The 25,863-nt window shown below is 40.0% G+C and overlaps 3 protein-coding genes across 3 annotated transcripts in view; 2 read left to right on the top strand and 1 right to left on the bottom strand.

Annotated features, from left to right (window-relative positions):
* Positions 1-179: 179 nt before the first annotated feature.
* LOC128938916 (glioma pathogenesis-related protein 1-like) lies at positions 180-6,154 on the bottom strand. Its single transcript, XM_054279565.1, has 6 exons — positions 5,975-6,154; positions 3,606-3,851; positions 3,059-3,171; positions 2,260-2,342; positions 485-511; positions 180-403 (listed from the first exon to the last, which is right to left on the bottom strand). Exons 1-6 carry the CDS (start codon positions 6,152-6,154, stop codon positions 180-182), a joined length of 873 nt encoding a protein of 290 aa, XP_054135540.1.
* Positions 6,155-12,072: 5,918 nt separating this feature from the next.
* On the top strand, positions 12,073-19,895 carry CCDC107 (coiled-coil domain containing 107). Its single transcript, XM_054274811.1, has 6 exons — positions 12,073-12,260; positions 14,710-14,915; positions 16,054-16,120; positions 17,230-17,320; positions 18,498-18,607; positions 19,214-19,895. The coding sequence occupies exons 1-6, from the start codon at positions 12,092-12,094 to the stop codon at positions 19,501-19,503; spliced, it is 933 nt and encodes a 310-aa protein (XP_054130786.1). The 5' UTR covers positions 12,073-12,091; the 3' UTR covers positions 19,504-19,895.
* A 2,667-nt stretch (positions 19,896-22,562) lies between these two features.
* Positions 22,563-25,863, top strand: part of CAPS2 (calcyphosine 2) — a 28,324-nt gene continuing 25,023 nt past the window's right edge. The window contains 2 exon segments of the mRNA XM_054275376.1: positions 22,563-22,645; positions 24,953-24,999. Of these exon segments, the coding sequence (XP_054131351.1) occupies positions 22,568-22,645; positions 24,953-24,999 (125 nt within the window). The 5' untranslated portion in view covers positions 22,563-22,567.

Raw genomic sequence — 25,863 nt, 5'->3', positions numbered from 1 at the left:
TTATATTACTTCTATGCACAGCCATTTTTATCTTGCCTTGAGTAAAGAAGCACCCTTTCCCATGCTGGATTGCAGGGATAATGAAAGATGATCAAATGTGTTTTTTATTTAAACACGTGCCCAATGTGTGAGAATAATACAGCAGTAGGATCACAATCAGTCTCTTAATTTACCATTACTTATAAAAAAAAAGTGTGTGGAAATTGCTGTTGTACTAGAAGTACAGCACCAACACTCAATACAAGAAACAGTGGCCTTAAAATTAAAACACTAAGGCAGTATTGGTCACAAGAGGGTCGTGGATGCTCAGCAGGTGGGACGTGTGATGGCAGGGGAGGCCTGGGGGGACGGGGCTGCGGTGGCTGGGGCTGTGTATCCCAGTCTGGATACCAGCTGGCATAACCTAAAAGGCAGTGAAGAAACAGGTGTTAAGACCTAGTCTTAGCCATACTTACAGGAAAGCCAAGAACAATTTGATACGTACTTATCAGCTTCTCACGTTCTTTATTTTCTGCAAAGAGATCAGAAGAAGGAAGTAATGTGAGTACCATGGAATGGTGGTTCTTGATGTAAAGAGGCAAGCCTTTGCACTGATGATGCCACTTAATGCCTAGAACATCCTGCAAGGGGGAAGCAGGCCAGCAAGAGCAGGCTCCTGACTGGTGTGGAGTTCATATTTTATATTGAATTGTAAAAGAAACAGAAAAAAACATCTGTATCAGGAAGCATTTGTGTTATGGAGATGAGGGAATAAAAAATAACAAAACATGGAATTTATTTAAAATAGTTATATATATCAAATTTAAGTAGTTATAGACAGACAAATATAACTACTTATTTATCACAGAATTATGCCTTTACTAAAATTTTGATGCATTTGCAGGATTGCCTATGTGCATCCTATTGAAATTCCTCATTTGCTCTATAGGAGAAAATGGTAAATGCAAGCGGTAGGATCTAGCACTTGACTTTAAAATTCTCTGTTCCTCCTGTCCCTGTTCCCCCTAGTCATTGAGATATTTCTAGTTTTCCTGTGATGTGTCAGTCTGAGACTTTCAGATGAGTCAGCCAGGATATTACAGTAGGAAATAAGAGCACCAAATGCTCAATAATTTCTACAGCTGAATCTGTCTAGAGCCTGGCTAGTAAAAACCATCCCCATTAAACCTCTGTATAAAATTCATATTTGATTTAAGATATTGCTGCATCTCCTTTAATTACTAAGTCCCAAACTAGGCAATGATTTTAATAAGGTGAATTGACATAAAGGTGAATTGACTTCAAGGTCCACTGCTGTTTGGAGCAGACTCAGTGATGGGGTACGGGCTGTGTGCTTCCCTGCTGCGCCCACACCCTGACACAGAGACAGACCCAGCACAGAGTCACTCTGCCTCATTAGAGGGGAGGCAAGGAGGAGGGAGCAGGCTGAGCCCCTCACCATCACCCACTTCTCTCTCAGACCCAGGCAGCATGTTTGCAGGGAACACCTCCTCCCCAGAGAGGTTTTTGCTCCAACCACACTCCTTTCTTTGTTGCATCTGTGCAGGGCTTGAGAATGGGCTGTGCTGGCTCAGCTCTGCACTGGCTTCCAGCACTGGCCAAAGATCCCACAGCTGCCACAGGCCTGCTCCAAAGGGGTTACCAGTCCTTTATTAATTGCTCCTCGAGATTTGACTAAAATCCCCTCATCCCCTGAGCCTTCCACGCTCTGTTACAACTGTTCATTTAATTATTTTCCACCAGCACTCTGATAACACTGAGCATAGTAGGAGAAAGATTTACAAACAAGCTCTTACTGCTGTTTTTCAGAAAACTGTGGAAGTTAGAAATAACTGTGGTTTTTGGTACAGTCTTATTATTAGCTCTGAAATGCAGTTGTCTGGAAAATGTGTTAGGACACACTATCAAGCAAAAAAGCAGAAGATTTCCTGTTTCTGCTGAGAGAGAAGAATTAGTGAATATTTCTTGGGGCTAAAATTTTGGATTTGACTTACTGACCAGATAAAAGGGAGAAAATAGTCTAACTGGTACTTCCCTGCATCAGAAACTCTGGCTTCTTCCTCTGAGAGCTTTCAAATGCAAATTATTTCAATGATTTCCTTCTTACAGTATTCCTCCCAGAGTTTGGTACTGTTGTTGTATGGTGAGCTACAGACCCACTATGTGCTTAGTGCAAATTGACTCATTGTTGTCTTTCCACTGCTATTTATGCCACTTTTGTTTCTGTGCAATTTTCTCACATGATCACTTTGGTCTTACCACAGAGCCTGTCTACACACTTCTCGTTACTGCATCTACTGCATGGTTGTCCTTCTTTATATGGTTTTCTTGGGTAATTCCCCCTGCAAAACAGGAACAGTATTTTTTTAGCTGTCATTGAAAAGCTGTCAAGGGGAGGGAATACCCTAATCAAAAAACTGGTCATTGCAATTGTTTGAAATTCCTTTTAAATCACATTAGAGCTCTCACTGGCATGGGGAGCAGTTGACTCCTGCTGCTGGAAACTAATGAGACTTCTCAGGCAATACTGTTTTATTGTAAGCATACAAGAATTTGACTCTAGCCCATCATTACCCATCTGATTATAAAAAACAAACCTGTAAAAAGTAAGTAAAAATACTGCAAGGTACCAGATCAACTAGGGGACTGTCTTCCTTTTACTTCTTAAATTGCAATGTCTTGTTTGAAATTTGTATAGGGCCAGAGAAAGATGTAATCTTTCTGAAGCAGAAAGATTACATCTTTCCCAATTTTCCTGCAGAGACTGAAGTCATAACATATTTTCTTCAACCATCTGCATTATGGTGAGTGGTGTCAGCTATGATCGGCTCTTCTGCTTTTTTTAGAATGGGATTTTCTGCAGTCCCAGCTATGTCCAGTAGGTTCTGTTCCCAATGGTCAGGGGAAGTTTCCCTTGGATAAGTGACATGAGGATGTAGCTTATTTTGAAATTTGTTAAAACTGCACCCATCATTGTTGGCATCTGATCAAATATGTTGGGATATTTAAAGAAAAAAAAACCAAACTAAACAAAACTCAAATGCCACAATCAACTTACGCTGGCCCATAGTCACAAACAAAATGTGCTGCTTTGAATAGTCCTGGAAAATTTTCAACTGTACTGCAGAAATGAACTGCACAGCCAACTTTGTAGCTCTCTGCCCAGACCACCTGCAGGACAAAGGGAAGTACAAAATGCACTTCAAATACTGCTAAAGCAACAGCATGAAGAGAAGAAGAAGAAGGGAAATAGTTCAGGGAAATTTAAATCAGCTGACACAGGAGCAACTTCACCTGAAGGGCAGCTGGGACAAATGACAGATTGACAGCCATTTTTTCACTTATTATCTGGCTACCCTTTATATGTGAAATTGCCAGGGGATAATCCCTTTCCACCATTACTGGAAGTAGAACTTGAGATCCCTGGGGCTCATATTTATTTCCAATCTCATACAACAATAAACTGTGGGCTGCAAAGCCCTGCTGTAATTCCTGTCCCAAAGCAATCTGTTCCAATTCTGTGCTCAGATTTTCAGTGAAATTAGACTATATCTATATATTAGACTATATGTTAGACTATAAAGCACTCGGCATGAGAGACTCACCTGAGTGTAGTGACCACACATGTCAGTACATGTGTTGGTGCTGAAATCATAGGTGCTGACTTCATTAAACCAGGACCTGAGGGCTGCCTCCACGGAGAAGATGTAGGCTGTGCCAGTCCAGATGTTCTCTCCGACAAAGCGAAAGGTAGGGTGCATTTTTCCTGGCATTTTAAGGTAGGGATTGTGCTTAAACTTGCACTTCTTTGCCCATGCTTTGGCACTCTTAGCTAAAGCAGCATCCCAGGACTGTAGAAAAGGAAGAAAGCGTACTATAACCTGCACTGCAGTGACTTAGCTGAATTCAGACATCTTTAAACAGAAACTTGTTAAACGAGTTCATTTCCCCTTTTCTGCTTCCCATCCCTGCCTTCAGTTTTTCTCTCACTTGACATTTCTACTCCCATAACAATTTATTTTCTTCTTTCTCCCTTAGTTATTGCAGGCCATGCACGATCTATCCACTGTCCTGTTGTATCTGACTTGTTAATATATTTACAGCTGGAGTGCAATCTTTAAGCTGCTACACCTGGAAGGGGTAACTGTGTGAAATTTGCAGCTGTAGAGGGGCTTGGGGGACTTTGTGCCTAGGAGATGTTGGCTGTCCAGGGATTTGCACTTGGCAATTATTACCAGACCAGATAGGAATTCTGTTCTGCTGGCCAGGACAGAAGGAAGAATCACAGCTGCTCCCTTCCTCAGGTCCTTCTGCCTCCTTTCTCTTTTCCTTCCTCAGAAGATGGACAAAACAAATGAAAGACTCACTCATCTCTGCTGGGCTGAGAAGGAAACACTTCCATACAAACCAGTCTGGCAGACTTGCAGATTTTAGGTTGACAGGTAAAGTTCAGTGCAGGGAAATTCAAGTTAAGGGATGTGAAAAAAAAATGAGTTCATGTTTCTAATAACAGGTTTGGAGATGGCTATTACCACTTGAAAGTAGTAGACTAAAAAGAAAACAAAGCATTAGAAACTCTTTGCAAAGGAATGGAGAATAAAACCACATATCTAATCACACTTCTGCAGAAGTCCTGTTAAATGCTGGGTGCAGCACAGCACCCCACCACAGGAAACTAGAACTAGAAAGGCCAGAGAGAACTTGGAGCAGGATGATCATCTTCAAGTTCAGAGAGCTTTCATATAGCAACAGAGAGTGCTCTGCAGCTTCAGAGACACCTGGACATCTTGTGTGAAATAGGTAAATAAAAATCATCAACTTGAGTCTTCCAATACAAAGACCAGACAATATTAAGTGAAGCTAGGCATTAACAGGCCCAAATCAAGCACAATAAAACAGCTTCACACAACCTGTGGTTAGTCTCTGCAGCCCTTTGCCATGAGATGATAGAAATTATGAAAACTTTTATGACCTCAAGGCTGAAAAAAAAAATTTAAAAATTCCATTAAGAGCTTGTAAGTACCATGATTGGTACACCTTTGATTCAAGAGATTTAAATATATTTGTCTTGCTGTTATTCCAGAATTGCTGGGTCTTTGTTCTGAGCAGGTAAGTTTACTCTTTTGCACTAGCTTTTTTAAATTAGACATTGTTTTTAACATGGCAGCAAATTAAAGTCACTGGTACTCTGAATGTCATTCCTTTACTGTGAGTTTCCATTCCTAGAAATTATTCATACTCTGCATGTGGTTATGCATTTAACTTCCTTTCCAGCTATGCAGCGCTGCTGGAGGGCTCAGAGAAGTGACATGCACTGGCTGGGGTTACCTCCCTCAGCTAGCTATACACATATTTCCTTATGTATTCCACTGAACAACATGTGACTTACCCATAACCTGTTCTGACATTCTCTGTATTTGTAGCAAGCTCTGCTTTTCAGCCTAGATATTACTGTCCCTGCTACAGCAAATGAAGATCAGGTATCTAAATGGCATGGCTGTCCTGGAAAATCCCTTTATTCAACACATGTTCTAGATTAGAAGAATCAAGAAGAGATGATGGATTTTCAACAAATCCTGTTGCTGACTGCCTCCTCAGAAACTTTTTAAAAAGTCAAACAGCTTCCATGTATGAAACCTGACCTGATATAAACCAGATTACTATCTCTCTTAGAGAGAGGTAAATGACATACTGAGAACTGAACACTATTTTTTGCAATCCAGCCCTTTGCTCTGGCTGAAGTTGAGAATAGCTAAATCTTGTGTTAAAAAAAGAAATTCCCTTCAAATTTTAAAAATTGAACAATACTGTGCTAATTAATGTATTTTCTATTTCATACAAAGACCCAACATATATGTTACAGGAATCATTAACTGAAGTGGAAAGAACATCACAGTAGAAATGAAGAATAAGTTGGGCTAAATCAGCAGCCCAATCTATAAAAATTTCAAAAAGGTCCCAAACACCACCTTACCATGCGAAACATATTGCTGGCTGGCGGATTCACTTTGGATCGAAATGTGTTGTGAGCTCTCACACAATCTTCAATGAACTTTGCATCTTCTATGTCAGGCAAGGGATATTGCAGATAAGCATGAATGCAACTGAAGAAATCCAGTAAGAGCAATGCAGCAAAGAAAAATGTGATGTTCATAATTCACCAGTGTTTTTTCATAAGTTTTAAAATGAAAAATCTCTTAGGTGGAGGTGGTACCGGCAAGCAGTTTTTCGGAGGTTGTCCTCTGGGTGTGGAAGCACTTGAAAGTGTCAAACAGGAAGGAAGAGCAATTGCTTAATCAAGTAGGACTCTATCTGACATCATAGCTGGCAGTAAAGGGTAAAGCGTGAAACCTGCCATGCATATCAGCAAGGAGCAACACTCCAAGCATACTTCTGTCTTTTCTTTGGGTGTGCTCCATCCTGGGTGACTGCCAAACCATTCTGGGATTTTTTTCTTATCTGAAGAGATGCTGCTGAACAGCTTTCTTGAAACCTGCATTAATCATAAAAAATGCACCTTTGAGAAAACAGAAATCTGCTATTCAGCTGATTTTCCAATAGTATTGCTTAGTCATACCAGCTTAGTTACAATTATGCTGCAGGACATCGCTTCCATATCAGAATTACTCAAGAAATAAACAGAATTAGGATATCTGTGCTTCAGCAGGAAGAAAAAAATGGTTCCTGAACAGCACCCTGATGCAGAGCAGACATTCTGGCCTGGTTTGGTGTGTAACAAAAAATAAAATTGGGAAATCCCAGGCTTGAGTATGTGTTGATTCTCTCCTCAGTTATTTGCTATTACCTGCTAGCCTGAAATCACTAAAGCAGCTTCCTGTGCTCCTAGACAGCAGCTACAAGATTAGTACTCCTGGCATAACATTCCAAGTCTGATCACTTCTCAGGGCAGTAGGATGGTATGTGTTGGCATTTGTAGTGTCTCCCCAACTGTTCTAAAAGTTGGCTGATTTTTTTTTTTTCAAACCTAAGCCAAATTGTACAAATATGCAAGAGCATAAGAAGAACCATATGTTTTTAAGAGCTATGGTCTTGTAACCCAGTTTTAGGTAGGTTTACAGGGAAAATTTGTTGCAAAAAGATTGCAAAATATGTTAATGGGTCTCATTCTCTGCTTAGTTTTGCCAGTCAGGTTTAATGTAAAACCATGATTATATTACAACTACATGCAGTTTGCACGAAAACACCCATCACACTAAAACTGCACCATTTAACTGTACTGTGATCTTGCACTTATATATGCATGTAGTTGAAATTCTGTGTCTGGAAACAAATGGAGATTTTATGCAGTAGGAAATTTTGATGGATCCAGGATAGTCCAGGTTATAAAATGCTTTCTTGCATTTCTGGCTCCATCTAGTGACTCTATCTATAATTAAAGCAGAAGTTCAGCCTGCCCTCGAGCATCTATGATATTTTCCCAATAAGAGAGTTTTAGACTTTTGCCAGCCTTAATCAGTGGATCTTGACAATTAAGTTTTGGGATTTGGATAGCAAATTATAGCATTATAGCACATTTGGATAGCACAGTCTGAACAATACAAGCCATTGCCTATCCACAGATCTCAAGTGAAATTTAGCACCATGAGCTGGGTACATGCCAGAAGATTTACAGCCTCGTGATTTTGAGAAATTCCCCATGCTTACATCCCACTTTTGCACTTCTGACCTGCTTTTAGTTCAAAATGGCTGGAAAAATAAAACCTCAGATTTTAAATTTTTCCCTAATGTTCTATTTAGTCAGAAGACTAAAAACTAGTGAATTACAGCCTATTACAGATATCCACGACGCCTGGGAATCTGTGAAATTACATTTAATCTTGTTCTCAACTCATCAACTTCCCCACAGCATTGTTCCTTTTGTTGGGGAGGTCTGACCTTGACTTACTAGGTTCATTTGAACAAATGAGGTGGATCTGCTGGGTTTTCCTATTCTAGCCACAGGATTAGGCAGCTGCAAGATCACTTGGCCTTCCAGACCTTTGAATAAACCAATATCCTGACACGCATTGCTGCGGCTATTACACAATGGCACCTCAGGGCACAAAACAGATTACGGGACAGGACGGTGGTGGTATTGAATTTCCACAAGAATTATTCTGTAAGGAACCATTTTGTGTTCACTAAAAGCTAAACAATCCTAAAATTATTTTGTAATAATGAGGCTGTAAACAGTTTCACAATTAATTGAAGAGACCATTAGTATGTGGCTGGACTACAGATAGTTTTGCTGTAATTTTGAAGTTATCTGGATGACTACTCCTGTAAATTTAAAGTGTGAAAGCTTTGGCACTGCATATTTTTTGACCAAAGAGTTTTACCTGCCAAACTTAAGAGAAGACAGGCATTACAGTCTAGGCATCTGCTTTTTCTTAGGAGATTCTTCCAACACCTTCTGCACTTGACCAACCAAACTATTGAATTCAGGTAAAAATGTTTAATACTATACTTAGAACACCTGGATGATCATACATTCCATTTCTGGAAGCCATGCAGACACAGTAGCTTTAGTCAGTATGGGAGTATCTGTCCAGTAGGAAGGGTACAGGCCTCAGGTGGACACACTGACTCGAATGTTCCCACAAGTTTATCTCTTCAATTATAAATGAAAGAGGCTGTTGTGTTCATCAAACATAACCATTTTTTAAAAAAGTATCTTAATATTTAAAGTGATGTTACCTGAATACTGCATTAAGGACTTAGCATTTCAGAGGCCTTTATGTATCAGCCTCACATACATTTTTGAGATTTCTACCATCTTGAGAATCCAGTTTTGTGGCTCTCTTAACAGGTCTACACAGCCCACCCATTTATGGGTCATAAATTTTACCCATTTTCAATTTTGTGTCTGAGTCTTCAAAAACACAACTGCTCTTGGATCATGCATGGTCTTCGATTATCAATTCTGATGACACAGGTATTTTTACATGTTCACAGTGTTTAACCCATGTACACTGCTTGTTTTTTCCAGTGATTAGTTTCCTTTGTAATTTTCCCTGAAATGTTGCCTGAAATGCATAAACATTTTGATATGACTTAACTGTGTATGACAGAAAAGGAGTAAACAATCAAGGGAAAGAAAGTTCAGATGTGAACATCACTCTAAGAGAAATGTGCAAAACCCTCCAGAATTCTATGCAGACAAGGTTGAATTGCAATTATTTAAATGTAAAAACTACCTTGCTAGGTTACTTTTCATAATTTATTGTGTCACAGAAAAAATGAAAAATACTTCCCTATGATACTGTCTACTTCTAGCCTTCTAAAAAATCTACTGCCAAATAAACAGCAAAACTTAAATCCTACAGCCTTGTTTTTGGTTTTGTTACAGGCAGAACCAGGGGCAGAAAACAATGATTAACACTTTTAGAGAAATAAGTGAGAAAAGACAAAAAGAACTGAAAAGAAAATGCTCCATAAATGATTCTGGCAACTATTGGTATTTTCACTTCACAATCCAAAGCTTACTAAAAAAGAATCTCACAGATACCATTGTGTCTGGTAACACAGTGGTAGGCAGAGTATTTTCATCTGTAATTTACAGGGAGAGCAGTCTAAGCATCTTTGAACACTGAGATAAGAAATTTAAAAGCTACTTTTACTAGATAAGATCTACTTGACATTAAAATTATCATCTGTTTTAGATTAGTGAAATATCATGTATTTGCTCATAGATAAAACTGATTCTACTGCAAAGCTTATTTTTTCAAGATGGGAATGAATAACTACACTTAAAATATTAAGTGTTCAAAAGAAACTTTTACGTTCTCAGCAGCATTAAGCTTCTGTGAATTACCACTGAGAAATCGGAATAGAATAAATTTTGTTGTTGATTTTTTAATTTTCTTTTTTATGAGAATTATAAATTTATTATTTAAAATTATTATTTAATATTTAGATATTTAATATTTATTTTAAAGAATTATTTAAATAAGGAAAAAAATTACTTTGGCTGGGTTTTATCCTTCGATCGACATTTTTACTAAGTAATACCCACAGACATTCTGCAATTACTGTGAATACTTTGAATAGCAACTCCAGAATTATAGGATACTGAACTGTGTGGCTTGGTAATTAGAGAACTGGAAATCATTATTTTATAACGTTCATGTAGCAATCATGCAGTGAAATGAGAAGTGAGGCTTTCAGTGAGGTCGATGTGTGGACAAGAAGAGAGAATTATTGTACAAGGTACCGAGGTGAGCCAGTGCAGGGGTAAGGCAGTACAGTCATTGCTTGATGTTAAAAAAGACAGTGAGGTGCCAGTGGCACCCATGTGGACACCCCTGTGTTATTTACAGATGGTACTGATTTACATGGTAGGCACTACCCAGGACATTTTACCACAGACAACTCTTACTTGAATGTAACAACCACAAACCTTAGTACAGTTCTGCGCTACACAAATTAAAAATCTGACCTCACCATACCAACTTAATGGCACCAGCAACATCAAAAACTTCATGACCTCCAATAAAAATATTCTCTCCAATGTGAAACTAGGATGGTACAGATGTTTCTTACTTAAGTATATGTTATGTTCAAAAATGCATCCATCTGTCTATGTCCTTGCAGTCTGTGCCAAAGCTGCATCCCAAGTCTACAAAGCACAAAAGGTGAAGTAGTTGTGCAATGTTGAGTTAGAACAAACTCTTAATCAGATAAAACCAGTCAGCAATAAGCAGATAAATATCAAACACTGGAGTTTCATAAAGAAATAGTTTCCCTTATTTAGGCAAGTACCTGTGGTTTACTTTAATTGACTTTTTCTATTGCAGCATAGAAATATAAACTAATTCAATTAGGCAAGTTTTTCCTCCTTTAACTGTTGAAAATTAACTTTGTAAGAGCAATTGCTAACAACTGAAAAGATATTTGAAATGCAGTTTTGTCTTCAGGCAAGGAATAGCTGGCATGCTAATTAAACACAAAACTTTTTGGGTTTTATTGTTGAATAGGTCATTAAGGATTTTGAACTGATGCATAAAAATTAATTCAAAGTAAAATGCACAGATATTTTAGATTCAATGGTACAAATATTTGAAGTATTTTTAAGAGAGTCTCTGGAAACTAATATTTACTCTTGCTACGGTATGGCTTTAAATACACAGCAGGGCATTTTGCAAGGACAGCTTCATGAGGTAAAGGTACCAATTCCTGGCCAGTAACTCATCCTACTCCCTCTTCCTTCTTTGCAGCTGATTCCCGAACATGAATGATCTTCTCTATCTGCCTTCCATTCATGACTGTTTTGGGAAGTTTACCATTAAAGTACCCAGTTTTATGTATTAAAAGAAGATGCTGTGATTTATTGCTTAGATTTACTGCTGCTTATACATTTCACTTCACTCTTAGTTTCTTTACAATTTACAATTGTAAAGCTTTACAATTTACTCCACTGGCTGCTGATACTCTTTCCTCCCTAAGGCCTTTGGTTTTCTTCAAGCCATACTTTCCGTCATAACTTTTTCTGGGTTTCCTATTCCTGAGCATTTAAAACCGTGTGTGGTGTCTTATGCAAACTTCATCACTTCCCAAATCGCCACGCCTCCCCTTATCTGCCAATGCAGCCCAAAACCCATCCAAGCAAAGGACGTTCTTTGCTGGATAAATGCGTGTTCCAAGTGCGCTCGGGATGTTCATCATTTAGCTGCCCGTTGCTAACATGTTCCTCTTGGGGCACTAGGCGGGCTAAACATCAAACAGCTGCTTTTTCTGCATCTTCTTCACTTTTGTTTAACCCTTTCCAGCAAAAATTTTCATTTGCCAGCGGAAATGCCCTTCAGCGCTAGGAGTGCAGTCACACCTTTGCCCCTGAAGGAGTGCCCGGCAGCCGGGGCCGCGGGCGGCGCTTGGGGCTGTGCCCTGCCGTGCCGCGCCGCGCCGCGCCGCGCCGTGCCATGCCATGCCGTGCCGTGCCGGGCCGTGCCGGGCCGTGCCGGGCCGCGCCGTGCCGGGCCGCGCCGTGCCGGGCCGCGCCGTGCCGGGCCGCGCCGTGCCGCGGGAGGCCGCCAGGGGCGCTGTGGCGAGGGGCGCGGCCCGGCCGCAGGAAGGCGGCGGCCAGGCGGCGGCCATGGCGCTGTCGGCCGTGCAGCAGGTGCTGGTCTCGGCCGTGCTGGTGCTCTGCGTCTTCGTCGTCATGCCCAGGATGTTCGGGGGAGGAGGCGGCGGGCGGCCCGGCCGGTCCCCGCGGGGCGGCAAGGCCGGCCCCGGCCACTACGATCCCCGTCAGCACGGCAGAGGTAGGAGCCGGGGCGGTGCCGCGGCCGGGGTTCCGTGCGGGAGCCGCCGCGGGCTCGGGCGGGCTCGAAAGGAAGCCCAGGATCCGAGGGGGATGTGCCCTCGTCCGGCTGGGAGCTCCCGGTGTACAGGGGCTGCGGACGGAGAGGCCTGGTCAGGGCGCTTCGAGCTGGCCTGTGTGCGCCTGGAACACCCCCACCTCCTGCGGTGTTTTGCTGCTCTGGGTCGCCGGGGCTTTGGGCTCTGTCTGTGTTGTCTTACAAAACTGCTCTCAAGTGCAGGAAGCACCCGGTAATTGTTAGTGCCGAGCGGTGTGACCAGCAATGCCCGCCGGGCCACAATCGAGCAAATGAGCCGAGAGGTGTCACTGGGAGAAATCAATTGCAATCAGGAAGCCGCGTGTTACTGTTAGTGAATACACGCACAGGCATACAAAATCTGTCCGGCAGTATATGAGAAAAGAGTCCAAGATGCTTGTTTAGAAAAGGTATCAATGAATGGATTACAGAGTTTATTACTTGGAGGAGCTATAGTGGTGTCCGTGTATGTTAAGCTATGTCAGTGGATGTCATGATTTAGCTCAAGGTCGAAGGGTACACCTTAGTTTTTGACAATCACTAAAGGCCCGCTTTTGTAAGGTAGCTTTGTGATTCATTGATGATGCCTTCCGAGGTGTAATCCTCCAAATGTGTCTGTGCTTTTTCCCTGCTGGCATAAAAATGGAGGCTTGAGCTGCTACCATGTTCTTCCCACCTGATGTCAAACTTACAGTGCTTCATAAGCTCTTGCCTGGCCTGTTTCACCTGATTATTTTTTATTTATATGGAAGCGGTATATTCCCTATAGATCAAATTATTTTAAAAGCAAATCCTAAAAAAAAAAAAAAAACAAACACTTCACATGCCTGTGATTCTACTGAAGTACTGGCCCAGCACTGAGTAAAATAAATTTCAGACAGATCTCCTATTTTCACCTCTCTGGGTGGTTATTTTTTCCTGGTTGGCTAGTAACTCACTGCTATTTCTTCTGTGGGATAAACTTGGTGCGGGACACTGGATCTCCACTAGGATTCAGCATTCCTTCTCTCCACCCTGAAGATGTTTCCCTTGCTATATTCTTATTTGTATGATCTGTAGAAAATTTGTTCATCTGTGATAGTAACTATTTTAGTAAAGCTACTCATTTACTGTAAAAACAAATAGAACTTAAAACAGGGGGAAAGGTGAGTGTAAATGTAAAACTAGGAATCAATATGAAACATTCTGAAAGGTGGAAAAATATATATAATATAAAATGTGATTTCCAGATTAGTTAATGCAAGTTTAGTTAGTTTAGCAAATCTAAATCTACTTGTCCTGAAAGGACAATGCCTGCCTGAATTTGCACTGAATAATGAAGGTAGCTTGAGTTCTGATTGTATCAGCTAGAGCATTGAGGTTTTGTGTAACATTAATTTTTTCTCTATCTGATCGTGGCTGTACTTTGCACACTTGAGTTACCTTACTGTGAGTTCCTGAAATACTGTTACAGTATTAATTGATAAGCAGTGATTTGCATAATGGGCTTTTGTTTGGGAGTTTTTATAGAAAGTGAACCTTGCCATACCCATTCTCAGTTCTGATACATTAAGTTTTAAGTCTAGGCACTCACTTGAGACGTCAGTGTAAAACTCCACAATCCCCCCTTCCCTGCTGTCTGTCTCTGCAAGCATCTGCATTCTTTAGCTGATGGTACTGTTCCATATGTGCATGCCCCATGAACCTTGATTTAACTACCAAATAACCTGTTTCCTAAGTTGAACAATGACATTGGCTGTTTTCTCATCTGCTCCCTGTTCTGGTAGGCAAATTACATGCAAAAATACTTCTGACTTCCAAGGTTGCATCTCTTGGGTATTGTATAATCTTCTTCTGCTAAATATTTGATTTGCAGAGGTACAGTACTTCTAAGCCTGTGGGAATATCCATGTAAACCTGAGTTTACTGTCAAAATAACGAAAGCAGTGTATTTCAACAAAACCTTTTTTTTCTGTCACCAGACAATTCAATTTCTAATTAACTCATTTCCTTTGGTACAAAGAAAAAATAATAACTACTGTTTTCAGCATTATCAATAGTTTCTCTGAATATGCTTTAATTTCAAAATTTAAATTGTTTATTGTTATGTCTATCTTTCTGTGATTTTCTGAGGGTTTGCCAGTGTTGCTGTGAAGAAGCTTAAAAATTGTACATTAAAGAAACCAAGCTTGGCTTGAGAGTTTTTGCTGCTTAGATTTAACTGTGCATCCTGTTGATGTAAGAATAATTCTTAAGTGGGTACAAGGCTGCCCACACTGTCTTAGAAGAGTGATGAACAAAGATGATTACACAAGAAGAAAACAATTTCATTCCAGTTGTGGACTCCTGATTTTATTTCTTACTTTGTTGTCTTTCCCTCAATTTTATTTTTAAGGTAGTCCTCAGACAGTTTATCAAGTTCACCGGACTCCAGGAAATTCTGACAGTAATACTTACCAGAGTTTTCAACAGATGAGAAATGCAATGGAGAAAGAGATCAAAAGTGAGAGAACGAGAGGAAACGGTCGAGAGTTAGCATTCACCCTCATGCCGCTGTATGCTCTTGGAGTGGGAGTGTTTGCAGCATACAAACTTCTCAAGGTAAGCCACAGGAAAAAGTGTTAAATTATTGTAGTTAGGGGGAAATGTAAATTCTTGGCTTGTCTGTTTTTCTAATTCTGAGCCCATGTATAGGGTTGTCCAAAAGCCATTTCTTGCTCTGTTTGACTTTGAATGTGAAGTCCAAAGTTAAATGTTAGCATATCTAATTCTTTTGTATGAAGACCTCTGGAATCTTACTCACCCTGCAGCCTCAAATGAGAATCTGAGAACCTGAACAGTGCTGCTACCTGAGTCTGTAACCTAAGTCTCATCAGTGTTCCACTTCCTTTTCATTCTTCAGAATAAGATTGAGCATGGGAAGGAGGTAGACAATTCCTGCAGAGCAGTGATCTTAGATTAGCAGTTAGGTGGAACAGTGAGTAGACTTGACCTTTTGTTTGGACTTCTCATGTGATCGTGCAACATGTAGGTTTATTCATGTTATGGGATACCTTTTCTGCCATTTGTAAATTCAAAAAGGAGAGCATGTGATTCGTTGTTTTTTAAAAGGAATCAGTCTTGAAATGTATTATTTATAGTAAGAGATACACAAAGCTGAGAGCACACCTGGAATATCATTGCATGCCCTCAGGGAAAATAAAAAAATAAAAATAACCAGGAGTAAGACTGGAGACAACATGCTCATTTCAGGAGTCAGTTCACGTTAATCTTGTGTATGAGAAAAATATCACCGCTTAGGAAAATGAGTATAGAGGCTGCTCAGTTTAGTACAAGATTTAAAAATCATGAAAACCATATTTTGGGTGTTACAGTTCTTTACACTCGGGCTTGTGGGGTTAAAATGTAAATATTTTTATGATTGTATCTTTATTGCTTTAAGAAATAAATTCTATATCATAATTAATGATAGGAGACTGGATCCAGTAACCTAGAAGGTTTCTTGTGTTTCTTTTTGAAATAGCAACTGCTTTCTTTTAGAGCTTTTGCCAGTCATGTTGTGTTTGCTTAAAATCAGAAATGTTAGTTTAAGACTAGGTGAGGCATCACCGGAGAAAAGTTTCATTAATGTAGCACATTTTTATGGTTGCTGTTTACTTTCACTAAAGTTCTAAATGCAGTTTTGTTTTTAGTACACAAATAGTGATGAGGTTGTTTATCTTGATTGTATTTTTTAAAGATGAAGTCACATGAAGAAAGTCACTCCAAAAAGGAAAAAAGTACAGAAGACAAGGCAAAAGAAACAGGTAAGACCCATTCAGAATGCATATGTTCAACAAAAACGCTTATTTCCTACTGGAAAAGAACATGTTTTCATTGATGCAATCGAGCTAAATGAAGGCAATCTCGCAAATTACTGAGAGCAGTTAGGAATCTACAAATACCCACTTTGTTATTCTATGTGTTTGAAATGCTTGTTTGAGGTTTGTTTTAATTCTCCAGATGTAATGCTGTTTAAAGCAACTGTAGTAATGCAATATGATTCTCTACCTCTAAAATGTCTGATGTTTTTCTCACTTAAGACCTGTTCAGTTTTCTTCAGTTTAAATGGGATATAATGAAATAAAAATAAATAGGGTATTTAAAAATAATATAATGATCTGGTTTAGAACTGAACCATATTGATAGTGGAACAGTGTGGCTAAACAATTAAAGAGACCAATTATGATTTCTGGGCCAAATGACAAACCTATCACAAACATTCAAAGTTGATGCTGTTTTCATACCTTTTCCTCCCTTTTATAGACTCATTTTAGTGAATTAAACAACTAGCAGCATCTTTTGGTGTCTGTTTACATCAAGTCTATAATAAGGCTCAGCAGTGATTTGCCACACAGCCTACTCATCATCCCTGTGTGTTGCATTCTTCTTTCTTCTAAGTTTAATTGTATTTTCAGAGGAATGACTCCTCTTGATTCTAGTGCATTAAGCATTAAATATATTTGTAAGGTGTGAATAGGAAAACACATGAAACCATATTATGTATAAATACAGTACTTGCAGCTGCATAGTTACTGAGACTGGGAAGGTGAGCTGCACATTCTTGCTCAGTTTCTACAAAGTGCCCTCTGTTTGGGCACCATTGGGGATAGGTTACTGGGCGGATGGGATTTCTGTTCACACATAATAAGGCTTCTGTTCTTACCCCCACCACTCCCTTTTCATATTGTCAAATTTTTTTGATGAAAGAAGCTTTCTGGTTTTTAATCTGTCCTGTGAAAGATATAAGTTAATATCCTAATGATATTTTAAAAACATTTTTACAATGCTCTTTCTCTCCTCATCCCTCTTTCCCTCCCCTCACACCTCCCTCTTTTTTTGTTGTGTTGTTTTTGTCTGTGTTTGTTTTTGTTAGAGCATCAGCTTTTAGAACTGGAGCAACATCTAGCACAAACAGAGAAAATGTTAAATTCTTTATTGACTCAGTTGGATCCACTTTCAAACTGGTGAGTGTTTCTAAAAAATCTCACTGTTGTTTCTTGTATATTGAAATTCGCCAAAATGTTAACGAAGAGTTCTTAAGATGATCCTTATATATAGGTAAGGAAAGTTTTAGGAACCTTCTTTGATTGCTTACTGTTTCTGTACCTTTTGTAGGTGATATTGATTCTGTAATTTGTGAACTTTTTCACAGACACCTCCCATCTCTTGTGCACCAAACATAAATGCAGAAGACATGATCATGTTACTGTGGCTTAACAAGATGAACTTTAATATTGACCAAGGAGACTAATAGTGAAAATATACTTAAACTCAGTAACATTTGAAAGCTCTTGTGGGAAATAGATTTTGGTAGCAGAGTGAGTTTCTTCTTTTAGATGTAATTATAAGTAAAAATAGTTATCAAGGTGCAGCTACTTATTTTTTGTGTTTTGAAATATATATGTGGAGTGTGTGTATTCCAGTGAAATAGAACTTGTCTATTTTAGTAGGACAAAGGAATCAGTAATATAAAAACTCCTTATAGTTTTAGAGAGGTTCTGTTCTTAAGAAGCTAGAGCCTTACTGATCTACTAGAAATAAAAGTATCCTTGCAGTTAATTTCTAGACTGACATCCTTCACGAAACACAGGTTAAAACATGCAGAATTTCCTGATGGTTTCTGCAGTGTACTTCTGAACTGGATATGTGCTGAAACTATTAAACAGAAAAGTCACTGGCCAGTCTGCCTAACAAATTTCTAGTAGTGGTGGGGTGGAAAGTTAAAAAACCTTAAATGAGAAAAGCCTTCAAACTCTAAAGTTCTACATTGGGCATTGTTGTATTACTGTGGATAGTAGTACAACTTTGCATAACTGTTACTTTCAGTAGCTATTACTCGACCTTGGCCATTGGGGCTCCAAAGCCAGAGGTCAGTGACATTCAGTAGTTGTGTGATGTAATGGCCTCCCCACTGCTCAAGAGACCATAGTACCATAGTGAAGTTTGTAAAATGTTTAGGTCAAGCTTTCCTTTGAGAACTATCTCTTGAGACAGTTCTCAAAGGAAAGCTTGACCTAAACATTTCACAAACTTCACTATGGTACTTATGCACAGAGAGAAATACTGCAATGAGTGTATTATTATCAAACACTCCTTTCCAAGATAATCTTTCAGCTGTTAACATTTGCCTTTTTTTTCTAGTGTCAATGCTTTAGCTTGTGAGCAGAAAGATGAAATAATGACACAGCTCCAATCAATTAGACGACTGATGAAAGAAAGTGGATTGGATAAATCAGAAAACAAGATGAAAGGTAATTTAATTTTCAGACAGATAGATAATTAAATAGTTTATATTTTAAAAGAATAAATAGATCTTACTATAATAATGTTCAGCTTCTGAATCTTGGGTAATTTGTGTGGAATTAGTTTTATTCTGGAGGAATACCATTCTTCTTATTTGAGATGTATCCAATTTCAAATTTTTGATACATCATGATTTATTTAAGAATAGCTGCTCAAGACATTGAACTGGGATGGACCACACAGTCACATTCTCTTGATAAAACAGGCTTTTGGAACATCAGTTCCTAAGTAGTCTGTTAGTACTGGAGTAACTTCAGGCAAAGGATTTCCAATTGGGGACCACAGAGGCTGTGAGTAATGCTTACAATAAAACACTAAACAGCAAATTGTATGTTAGTTTCAGCTGGAGACTTCAAGGGCTGCATGGTAGCCCAAGAGAAGTCTTAAATGTTAAGAATGGTCCATTAGAAATTTGGTGATTTTTTTTTGCGTTATTCGAGTCTTAATAAAAGAGAAAAAATAATTTAAAAATACTCTACTTCTAACCTGACCCTGAAATTCAGAGCCTTACCAGTAAACTTTAATTTTGATTTTTTTTTTTTTTGAATTTTAAGATCTTGGACACATTTGTGATGAGAAACTTGAAGATCTCATTCAGTCGTTTGCCGAACATTCTCAAGAGAAAGAAATGGACAACAGAGAAGATGAGTGTAATGGAGATTTGCTTGAGGATATTGATAATGATTACAAAATAGAAGAACATGAATTACATAGTGAATGTGAAATACATCAGTTGGAGCCAGATGTTGCAGAAGATGAAGAAATGATAAGCAAAGATGCCATTGAATCAGAGGAGATGGGACTGAGGAGACGCAATAGATGTGAATGGAATCTGCATATGTAAAGCTTCCAAAAGCTTATGAATTCTTCTTATAATGTTGTATGCACTTTAAATTGAAATGAAGTTATGTGCACTGCTATATGCTTTAAAAAGAGGGGTGAAATACTGCCTTTGCTCATATCTATGACAATTCTGTAACTGACTTCAGTGGCAGCAGAATTTTACTCAGGATGTTTACATATTTTTTCTATTTATTTTTTCCCTATAAAAATATTTCTGTACTCTGTATATAATGCACTGTAATTATATCTGATGCTTCACTAAAATATTAGAATATATTCTAGTTGAGACTATAAAGAATAGATGTTTCATAAATGTTTTGTTACTAGAAAGCATTATGCCACTTGAACTGTGACTTTCTTGAGTTCATTAAAGAGCATGCACTGATGAATTCAGCTCTTGGTGGAAAAATTTTCTCTGGGAGTGTGAAAAGCAGTATGCATTAAGTCTTTGATACTCATTCATAGTTAAGTTTCTTTATTTGGAGAGAGAAATTCAGCCATGGACGCTATATGAAAGTAATGATGTCTAAATTTGCCATCTCCTGAATAATGATGTTTGGTTTTGTATGTCAACTTAATACCAAATGTATTACACTGGATCACTTAATTTCTTCCCCACTTGTCACTTGTTAAACTCAGCAGCTGTATAATAACTGACTGATACCCATTAGTACTGTATCTCTGTTTCACATTTATTTTAATACCATAGAATGTGACCTTTTGATTAATTTCCATACCCTTTTTTTTTAATATCAGAATTAACAGATGTGTTGCTATGTACCATTCAAGAACTGAGGGGTGTGGGATTTTTTTTCAATACATTATGCCAACTTTATAGCTGCCCTTTTAGGTCAGTATTAGGAAAAGCATTATTTTCCTTTGCCAGAATAATTTTTGTCCACCCTTTCAATATTTAATAACTTTTTTGTTCACTTAATGCACACACCTATGGTACTGCCAGCCTTTAATGACAGGAATTGCCTTAGAGGTAGGTCTGATAGTATGGCACTGTTACATTTTCTGTTTTATAATTGCATCGCTTTTAACTAGGCCAGTTATGATGCCTGAACTCTTCTGGCATCCTTTTTCTTACAGGAAAATAGCATGTGAATTTGTTTTTATGGAGGAAATGTACTGTACTTAAAGGGACTAAATTTATTATCATGTCACTCACTGAAATGGAATGAATTGTTCATTCTGGTGTAGACACATGGTATGTGTTTTGTTCTAAAACTGGATCACACAGACTTGGAAGTAGCAGTGCATCCAGAAATACATCCTTAACATGAGTGTGTTAGTAGTTTTGCACCAAGTGAGATTTTGCCTAACTTTGGAAAACTGATTGACTACAGACCCAGGGTTTCTCAAGAGGTGGCAGATTTTTTCCCCAAGACAGAAGGGGTTAATCTGGTACTTTCTAAAATCAAACTCTATCGAAGTACCACGATCTGGTACTTGGATGCAGTTTGATTTTAGAAAATAACTGCTGGTGCTCTGGGCATTCTGGACAAATGAAACTAAAAAGATCAGTTTCATTGAGGCTTTTCTTTGAAATAGCTAATGTATTAAAGTGAGCTAATGTCAAAGCCATTGATCTGCGGGAGCGATGGAATGGGAGCCAGGTGTGCTGCCTGCCGAGGTGTGTGCAGGGTGCAGGTCAGTCCCGCTCCTTCCAGGCACTGGCACCGGTGTCCTTGGCCGCGGCGGGCCCTTCCCCGCCTGGGCAGTGTTTGGATCTTTACTGCTGTGCCTTTCACCCCCGCGAGTCTTCGGAGGCTGCTGCCACTCGAAGGAAGCCCTTGTCCGAAAGGCCCTGAGCTGCCTCGGGCTGATCGCGCTGTTTCGGCCCCAGGCTACAAGCGCGCAGCGTGCGCTCTCTCGCCGCAGTTCGGAGGTCTCGATTCCAGCTGCCGGGGTTTGCCGGGGGCAGAGCCCGTGTGCTGTGTAAGCGCCCGCCGGTCCTGGCGGGGCTGCGGGGCCGCAGGGCGGGCAGAGCCGCCGGTGGGCGCGGGGAGGGAGGCACGGCCGTGCTCCTGGCGGGGATTTCCGCAGGAGCAGTCGGGAATTGCGGTTCCCGCTCCGCCGGGGCGCACCTTGCGCAGCTCCGGTGCGAGGCCTGGCTGGGATTGGCCCCTTCGCGCTGCTGTAGCGGCAGCCCCGGGCCGGGCACCGTGGAGACGGTGCGGGGGTGCCGGACGGGGCCGGGCCGGCAGCTGTGAGCCTGGGAACGCTCCGGTGAGACACTGCCCCTGCCCGCCGGCGTCCCGCGCCTCTCCCGGGAAAATGCATCATTTCCGTGGAGCTGCTGAGCTCATAGTGTTTATTCCGCCTTTTGCGGCATTGGTGTTTGGTAAAAGTAATCTCAGCGTGTGCACCATGAAGTACAACGGCGCTGTCTGCCCCCGGGTGGGAGGATGCTCCGTTCCCGGAGAGCCTCCTGGCCGTGCATGGGCATTCTCCGTGCCCTGGGGAAGGGCTCGGCCGTGGGGCTGTGCGGGGCTCCAGCAGGCCCCGCTCCTGCTCGGGAAGGGAAAGGTGCCTGGGGAATGGGAACTGCTCAGTGCCGTCCGAATGATGGGCTTTTGGTTCAAACCTGGCTGCGTGGAGGGAGAGCCAGCAGAGCAGGAATGCTTGGTGGCACGGCAGCCTGGAGCTCTCAGGCTGGCAGCCCTGAAATGTTCCCAGGGCACTGAGCGATGGGAGCCAGGCCGCGGTGTGAGCAGAGAGCACCAAAGGTTGGATGTTGCCAAGGGGTAACAAATTAGTAATACGGGGATGAGAATGTATCCATAAGTGTAAGGGAATGGAGGTTGTTAAGCTTGAGGCAAAAACATAAATTTGAACACAATCTGATTAAGCGCTAGTAATAAAAGGCTGAAATTAAGAGGCTGTGAAAAAGAGAAACCAACAGCATTTCATAGCTTGCTTAAGACAATACCAAAATTCTTTCTAATGCATTAACTTTTTTCCCCCCAGAAGTACTTAGATAAAATAATACATGCTTTTCTTAATAGTATTTTCTGGTTTTCAGTTTTTTTCTGAAAGCTGCCAGCCATTGAATTTGCATGGACTTGGAAGTTAAGGGAGTTGCTGCATCCCCTCGAAGAAAGGCTGAGTTGTCACTGAGGGGGAAGAAATGTCAGGTAGTCAATGGAAGGCTTGTGATTGTTTTTCTTCCTTACTTTGACATTTTAAAAATATTTTAATCATACTTCAGGAGCTTCTTAGTTTGAGGTTAAAATCCATTCTATAGACACCTTTTAAAATAATTATTTTTGTCAGAAAGGGATAGTTTAGTATGACAGCTTCTCAAGTGAGGGTGAGAAATTCCAATATAAACAGCTATCCAAGAATAACTGCTACTCTGAGTACTTAATTGGAATGTGGGGGATTTAAGAATGAGCTAGTACTTGCAGTTAAGATCAACAGAGGCTTGAACATGTACTGTGTGTGCTGTCTCTGGATGTTGGTGAAACTGGCAACAGGTGTGTCTGTGTTTTTGTTTTGCAAGACAGCAGTAAAGTAAAGCAGCCCCCATAATATAATTTGAAAAGGCATGATTTTAGGTTGACATGAAAAATGAATCTCAGTGCTCTGTGTTCAGTATAGAGGGAAATTATGTTTTCCAGGAATTCCTAATAGTCTATGCTTTAAAATAAGATAGGTGTGCAACCCTCACAGGTTCACTGTAGTAGAAGCTTTAGGGCTAGCTTTTAATAGTCCCTAGGAATATGATCTTGGATCCTGAGGGCCATTATTTTCCTTACTGCTCATGTAAATAATAATATGGGTAGTAACAGTTGATTGTTCTCACAGATACTGTGTACTTTATGTCCATGAAAGAAAGTTAATTGCTAATCCTCCCTCAGCCCCCAAGCACCCATTTTACTTCCTTATTTGTTGTATGATCCCATTAGGAATTCTTGGAATTTGCCAAGTTGCTGGTCTTCTTTTCAGTTTGATTTGGAATGAAAAAATACCTTTTGTGAACATTAATGCACCAATGTTATAATGTTACTGTTAATGTTTTAACCAGATTTTTGAAAATTAAATACCTGTGGACAACAAGAACATTTGGGGCATTTAGTATAGGTTGTAAAAGGAAATAGTTTTGATTTTTTCCTGTAATCCCTCATCCCTTTTTTCTTTCTTTCTTGTGCAACTAAGTTTCCAAATTTAGACTCTCTAGTCCACATGATTTTTGGTAGTTTGCAAAAGTAAATCTTAAATTAAAATTATGCTGAAATCACGTGCTTCACCCCAGTGTTCACAATGTTTTTTGTTTGCTTTCTTCCTGATTTGATGACTTCTAGAAAACGAATTATGTTAAGGCTTTAGCATCTAGGATTAGCTGTGTTCTTTGCCTCTCCGCAGTTAAAACAGTACAGAAAAAAGAGAAATGTGGGATGTGATGCCTTGTTTTTGATGCCCTGATGGTGTTAGGTAGGTGTCCAAAGGGTGGCGGCGCTCCTTGCGTGCGGAGAGCTCTCTCACCTGGCACCCGGGCTCCTTCGGGAGTCACTAGAGGGTGGTGTTGCCGAGCTTGTGCTTCGGGAGCAGCCAAAGGCTGCATGGCAAGGGAGGAGTTACAGCTTTGTGCTGGCTCTCAGATCGTGAAGGATGTTCGAGCACTGCTGGAAATAGGATTCTGCTCAGTTTAGACTGTGACGCTGAGATTTATGAGCTGGGAAGTGTGAAAACAAAAATGTTAGCCCTGGTTCTGAGTGTTCCCAAACCAATTTTTTTTTTCAGACTGGGAGGCCAGTTAGGTGAATTGTTACTTTGTGCTTGCCCCAAGCAGCCTTCCCTACGGATTTGCTGCTAGCTGTTTTCAAAAGCCATAGGGGGCTAGGTGATGCTTTGGCTCGAGTCTTTTCTCCTGCTGTGTTCTTGCTCAGTTGAGTTTGGAGATCTGTGTGGTATTCAGCCTTGCAAAATAAATAAAGTGAACTGCCTAATCATCATCAGGACTGCTATAGTAAAGCTGAGATGAAACAGTTACACCAAATATCAGGGGTTCTTTGGGGTCTGAGCCTGCTCCTTGTGAGCCAGCTGCCTGTCAGTCTTGTGGTTTTGGTTTAAGGGTTGGTTCCCACCCAACAAGGACAATGTGACCTAAAGCCTTGTGAGCAGTGATGGTACAAAGCCTCAGGAGCGCACATTATTTTTAATGTATTGTTAATAGCTGATGTGGATGCTGTCTAGATTCTTAATGGCTGGAAATCCTACTGTCATGATGAATATTCAGTCTGCTAGTCTCATGATGTGTAAGAATTAGCTTTCAATGAGAAGTTTTTGGTTTTTTCCCCTTGTTAGTTGTGTCTTAGTCAAGTATGTTGGACAGATACTTTAAGCCTCTAATTTTAAATATTTAAGGAGAAATTGAAAAGGGAGAACTATGTATTTTAATCTGGATCCCCTAGGTATGTAATAATGTGTCATTCTTTTAGGGTTGGAGACCAAATAGACAGGCTACACACAGTCCTTGCCCACCAGAGTAAGTCTGCTTCTATTTTTGATCATCTTGTTTAATTGTGTATATTATTAACACAATGCATTTGCATTTATAGTGACATGCAACTTAGTATTCCATGAAATTTATCATCATAGGTTTGTTTCCTGTGATTTGTATTTGGGGTAGAATATTTGATGTATTATTTACTTTGGAATTAAGTTGATTTATGTTTGGCTGAGTGGAGGTTTAATTACAGAATGGGTAAAGATGGAAGAGACCACATTGGATCTAACTCACTGGTCCATCTGTCCAACCTCCCTGCAGGGTCATCCCAGACCAGATTGCTTAGGATTGCATCCAGATGGTTTTTGAGAGGAAGACTCCACAACCTCTCTGGGCAACCTGTTCCAGGGCTCAGTCACCTGTGGTGAAGGAGGTTTTTTTGGGTGGAACTTCCTGTGCATCAGTTTATGCCCTTTGCCTCTTGTCCTATTGCTGGGCACAAGCAAGAAGAACTTGGCTCCATCATCTTCAGAGGGTGTCACTCAGAGCAAATATTTATTCATTGTTTTGCTTGAATATTTTTAAAGTCTAAAGGAGAAAAATGATATTTTAGCTATTGACTGCTTTTACAGGTATTACAATAAAAAATACAGAGAAACTGTTGTGAAGGGTTTTTACAAGCAATGGGAAATTTTGTTTGTGCTTTTCAAATTTAAATCCTTATAATGACTTTGGCGCATGAGGAATATCTACTCTTCCAAGGACCATGATTGATAGTTTAGCCAGTTTTGTTTACTGAAATGCCTTAGAGCCAATGCATGTAATTATTTTATAAGTGTTTGTGACTATGACCTTTGATTCTTCCAACCAAAGTCAAAACATTCAAATTTCTGTGTACTGTCT

This window comes from Melozone crissalis, unplaced genomic scaffold, assembly GCF_028551555.1.
Source record: "Melozone crissalis strain CALT ecotype California unplaced genomic scaffold, PUWL_Pcris_2 ptg000004l_1, whole genome shotgun sequence".
Taxonomy (NCBI): Eukaryota; Metazoa; Chordata; class Aves; order Passeriformes; family Passerellidae; genus Melozone; species Melozone crissalis.
The sequence above is the reverse complement of the archived record's forward strand: the minus strand, read 5'-3'. Positions and strand labels throughout refer to the sequence as shown.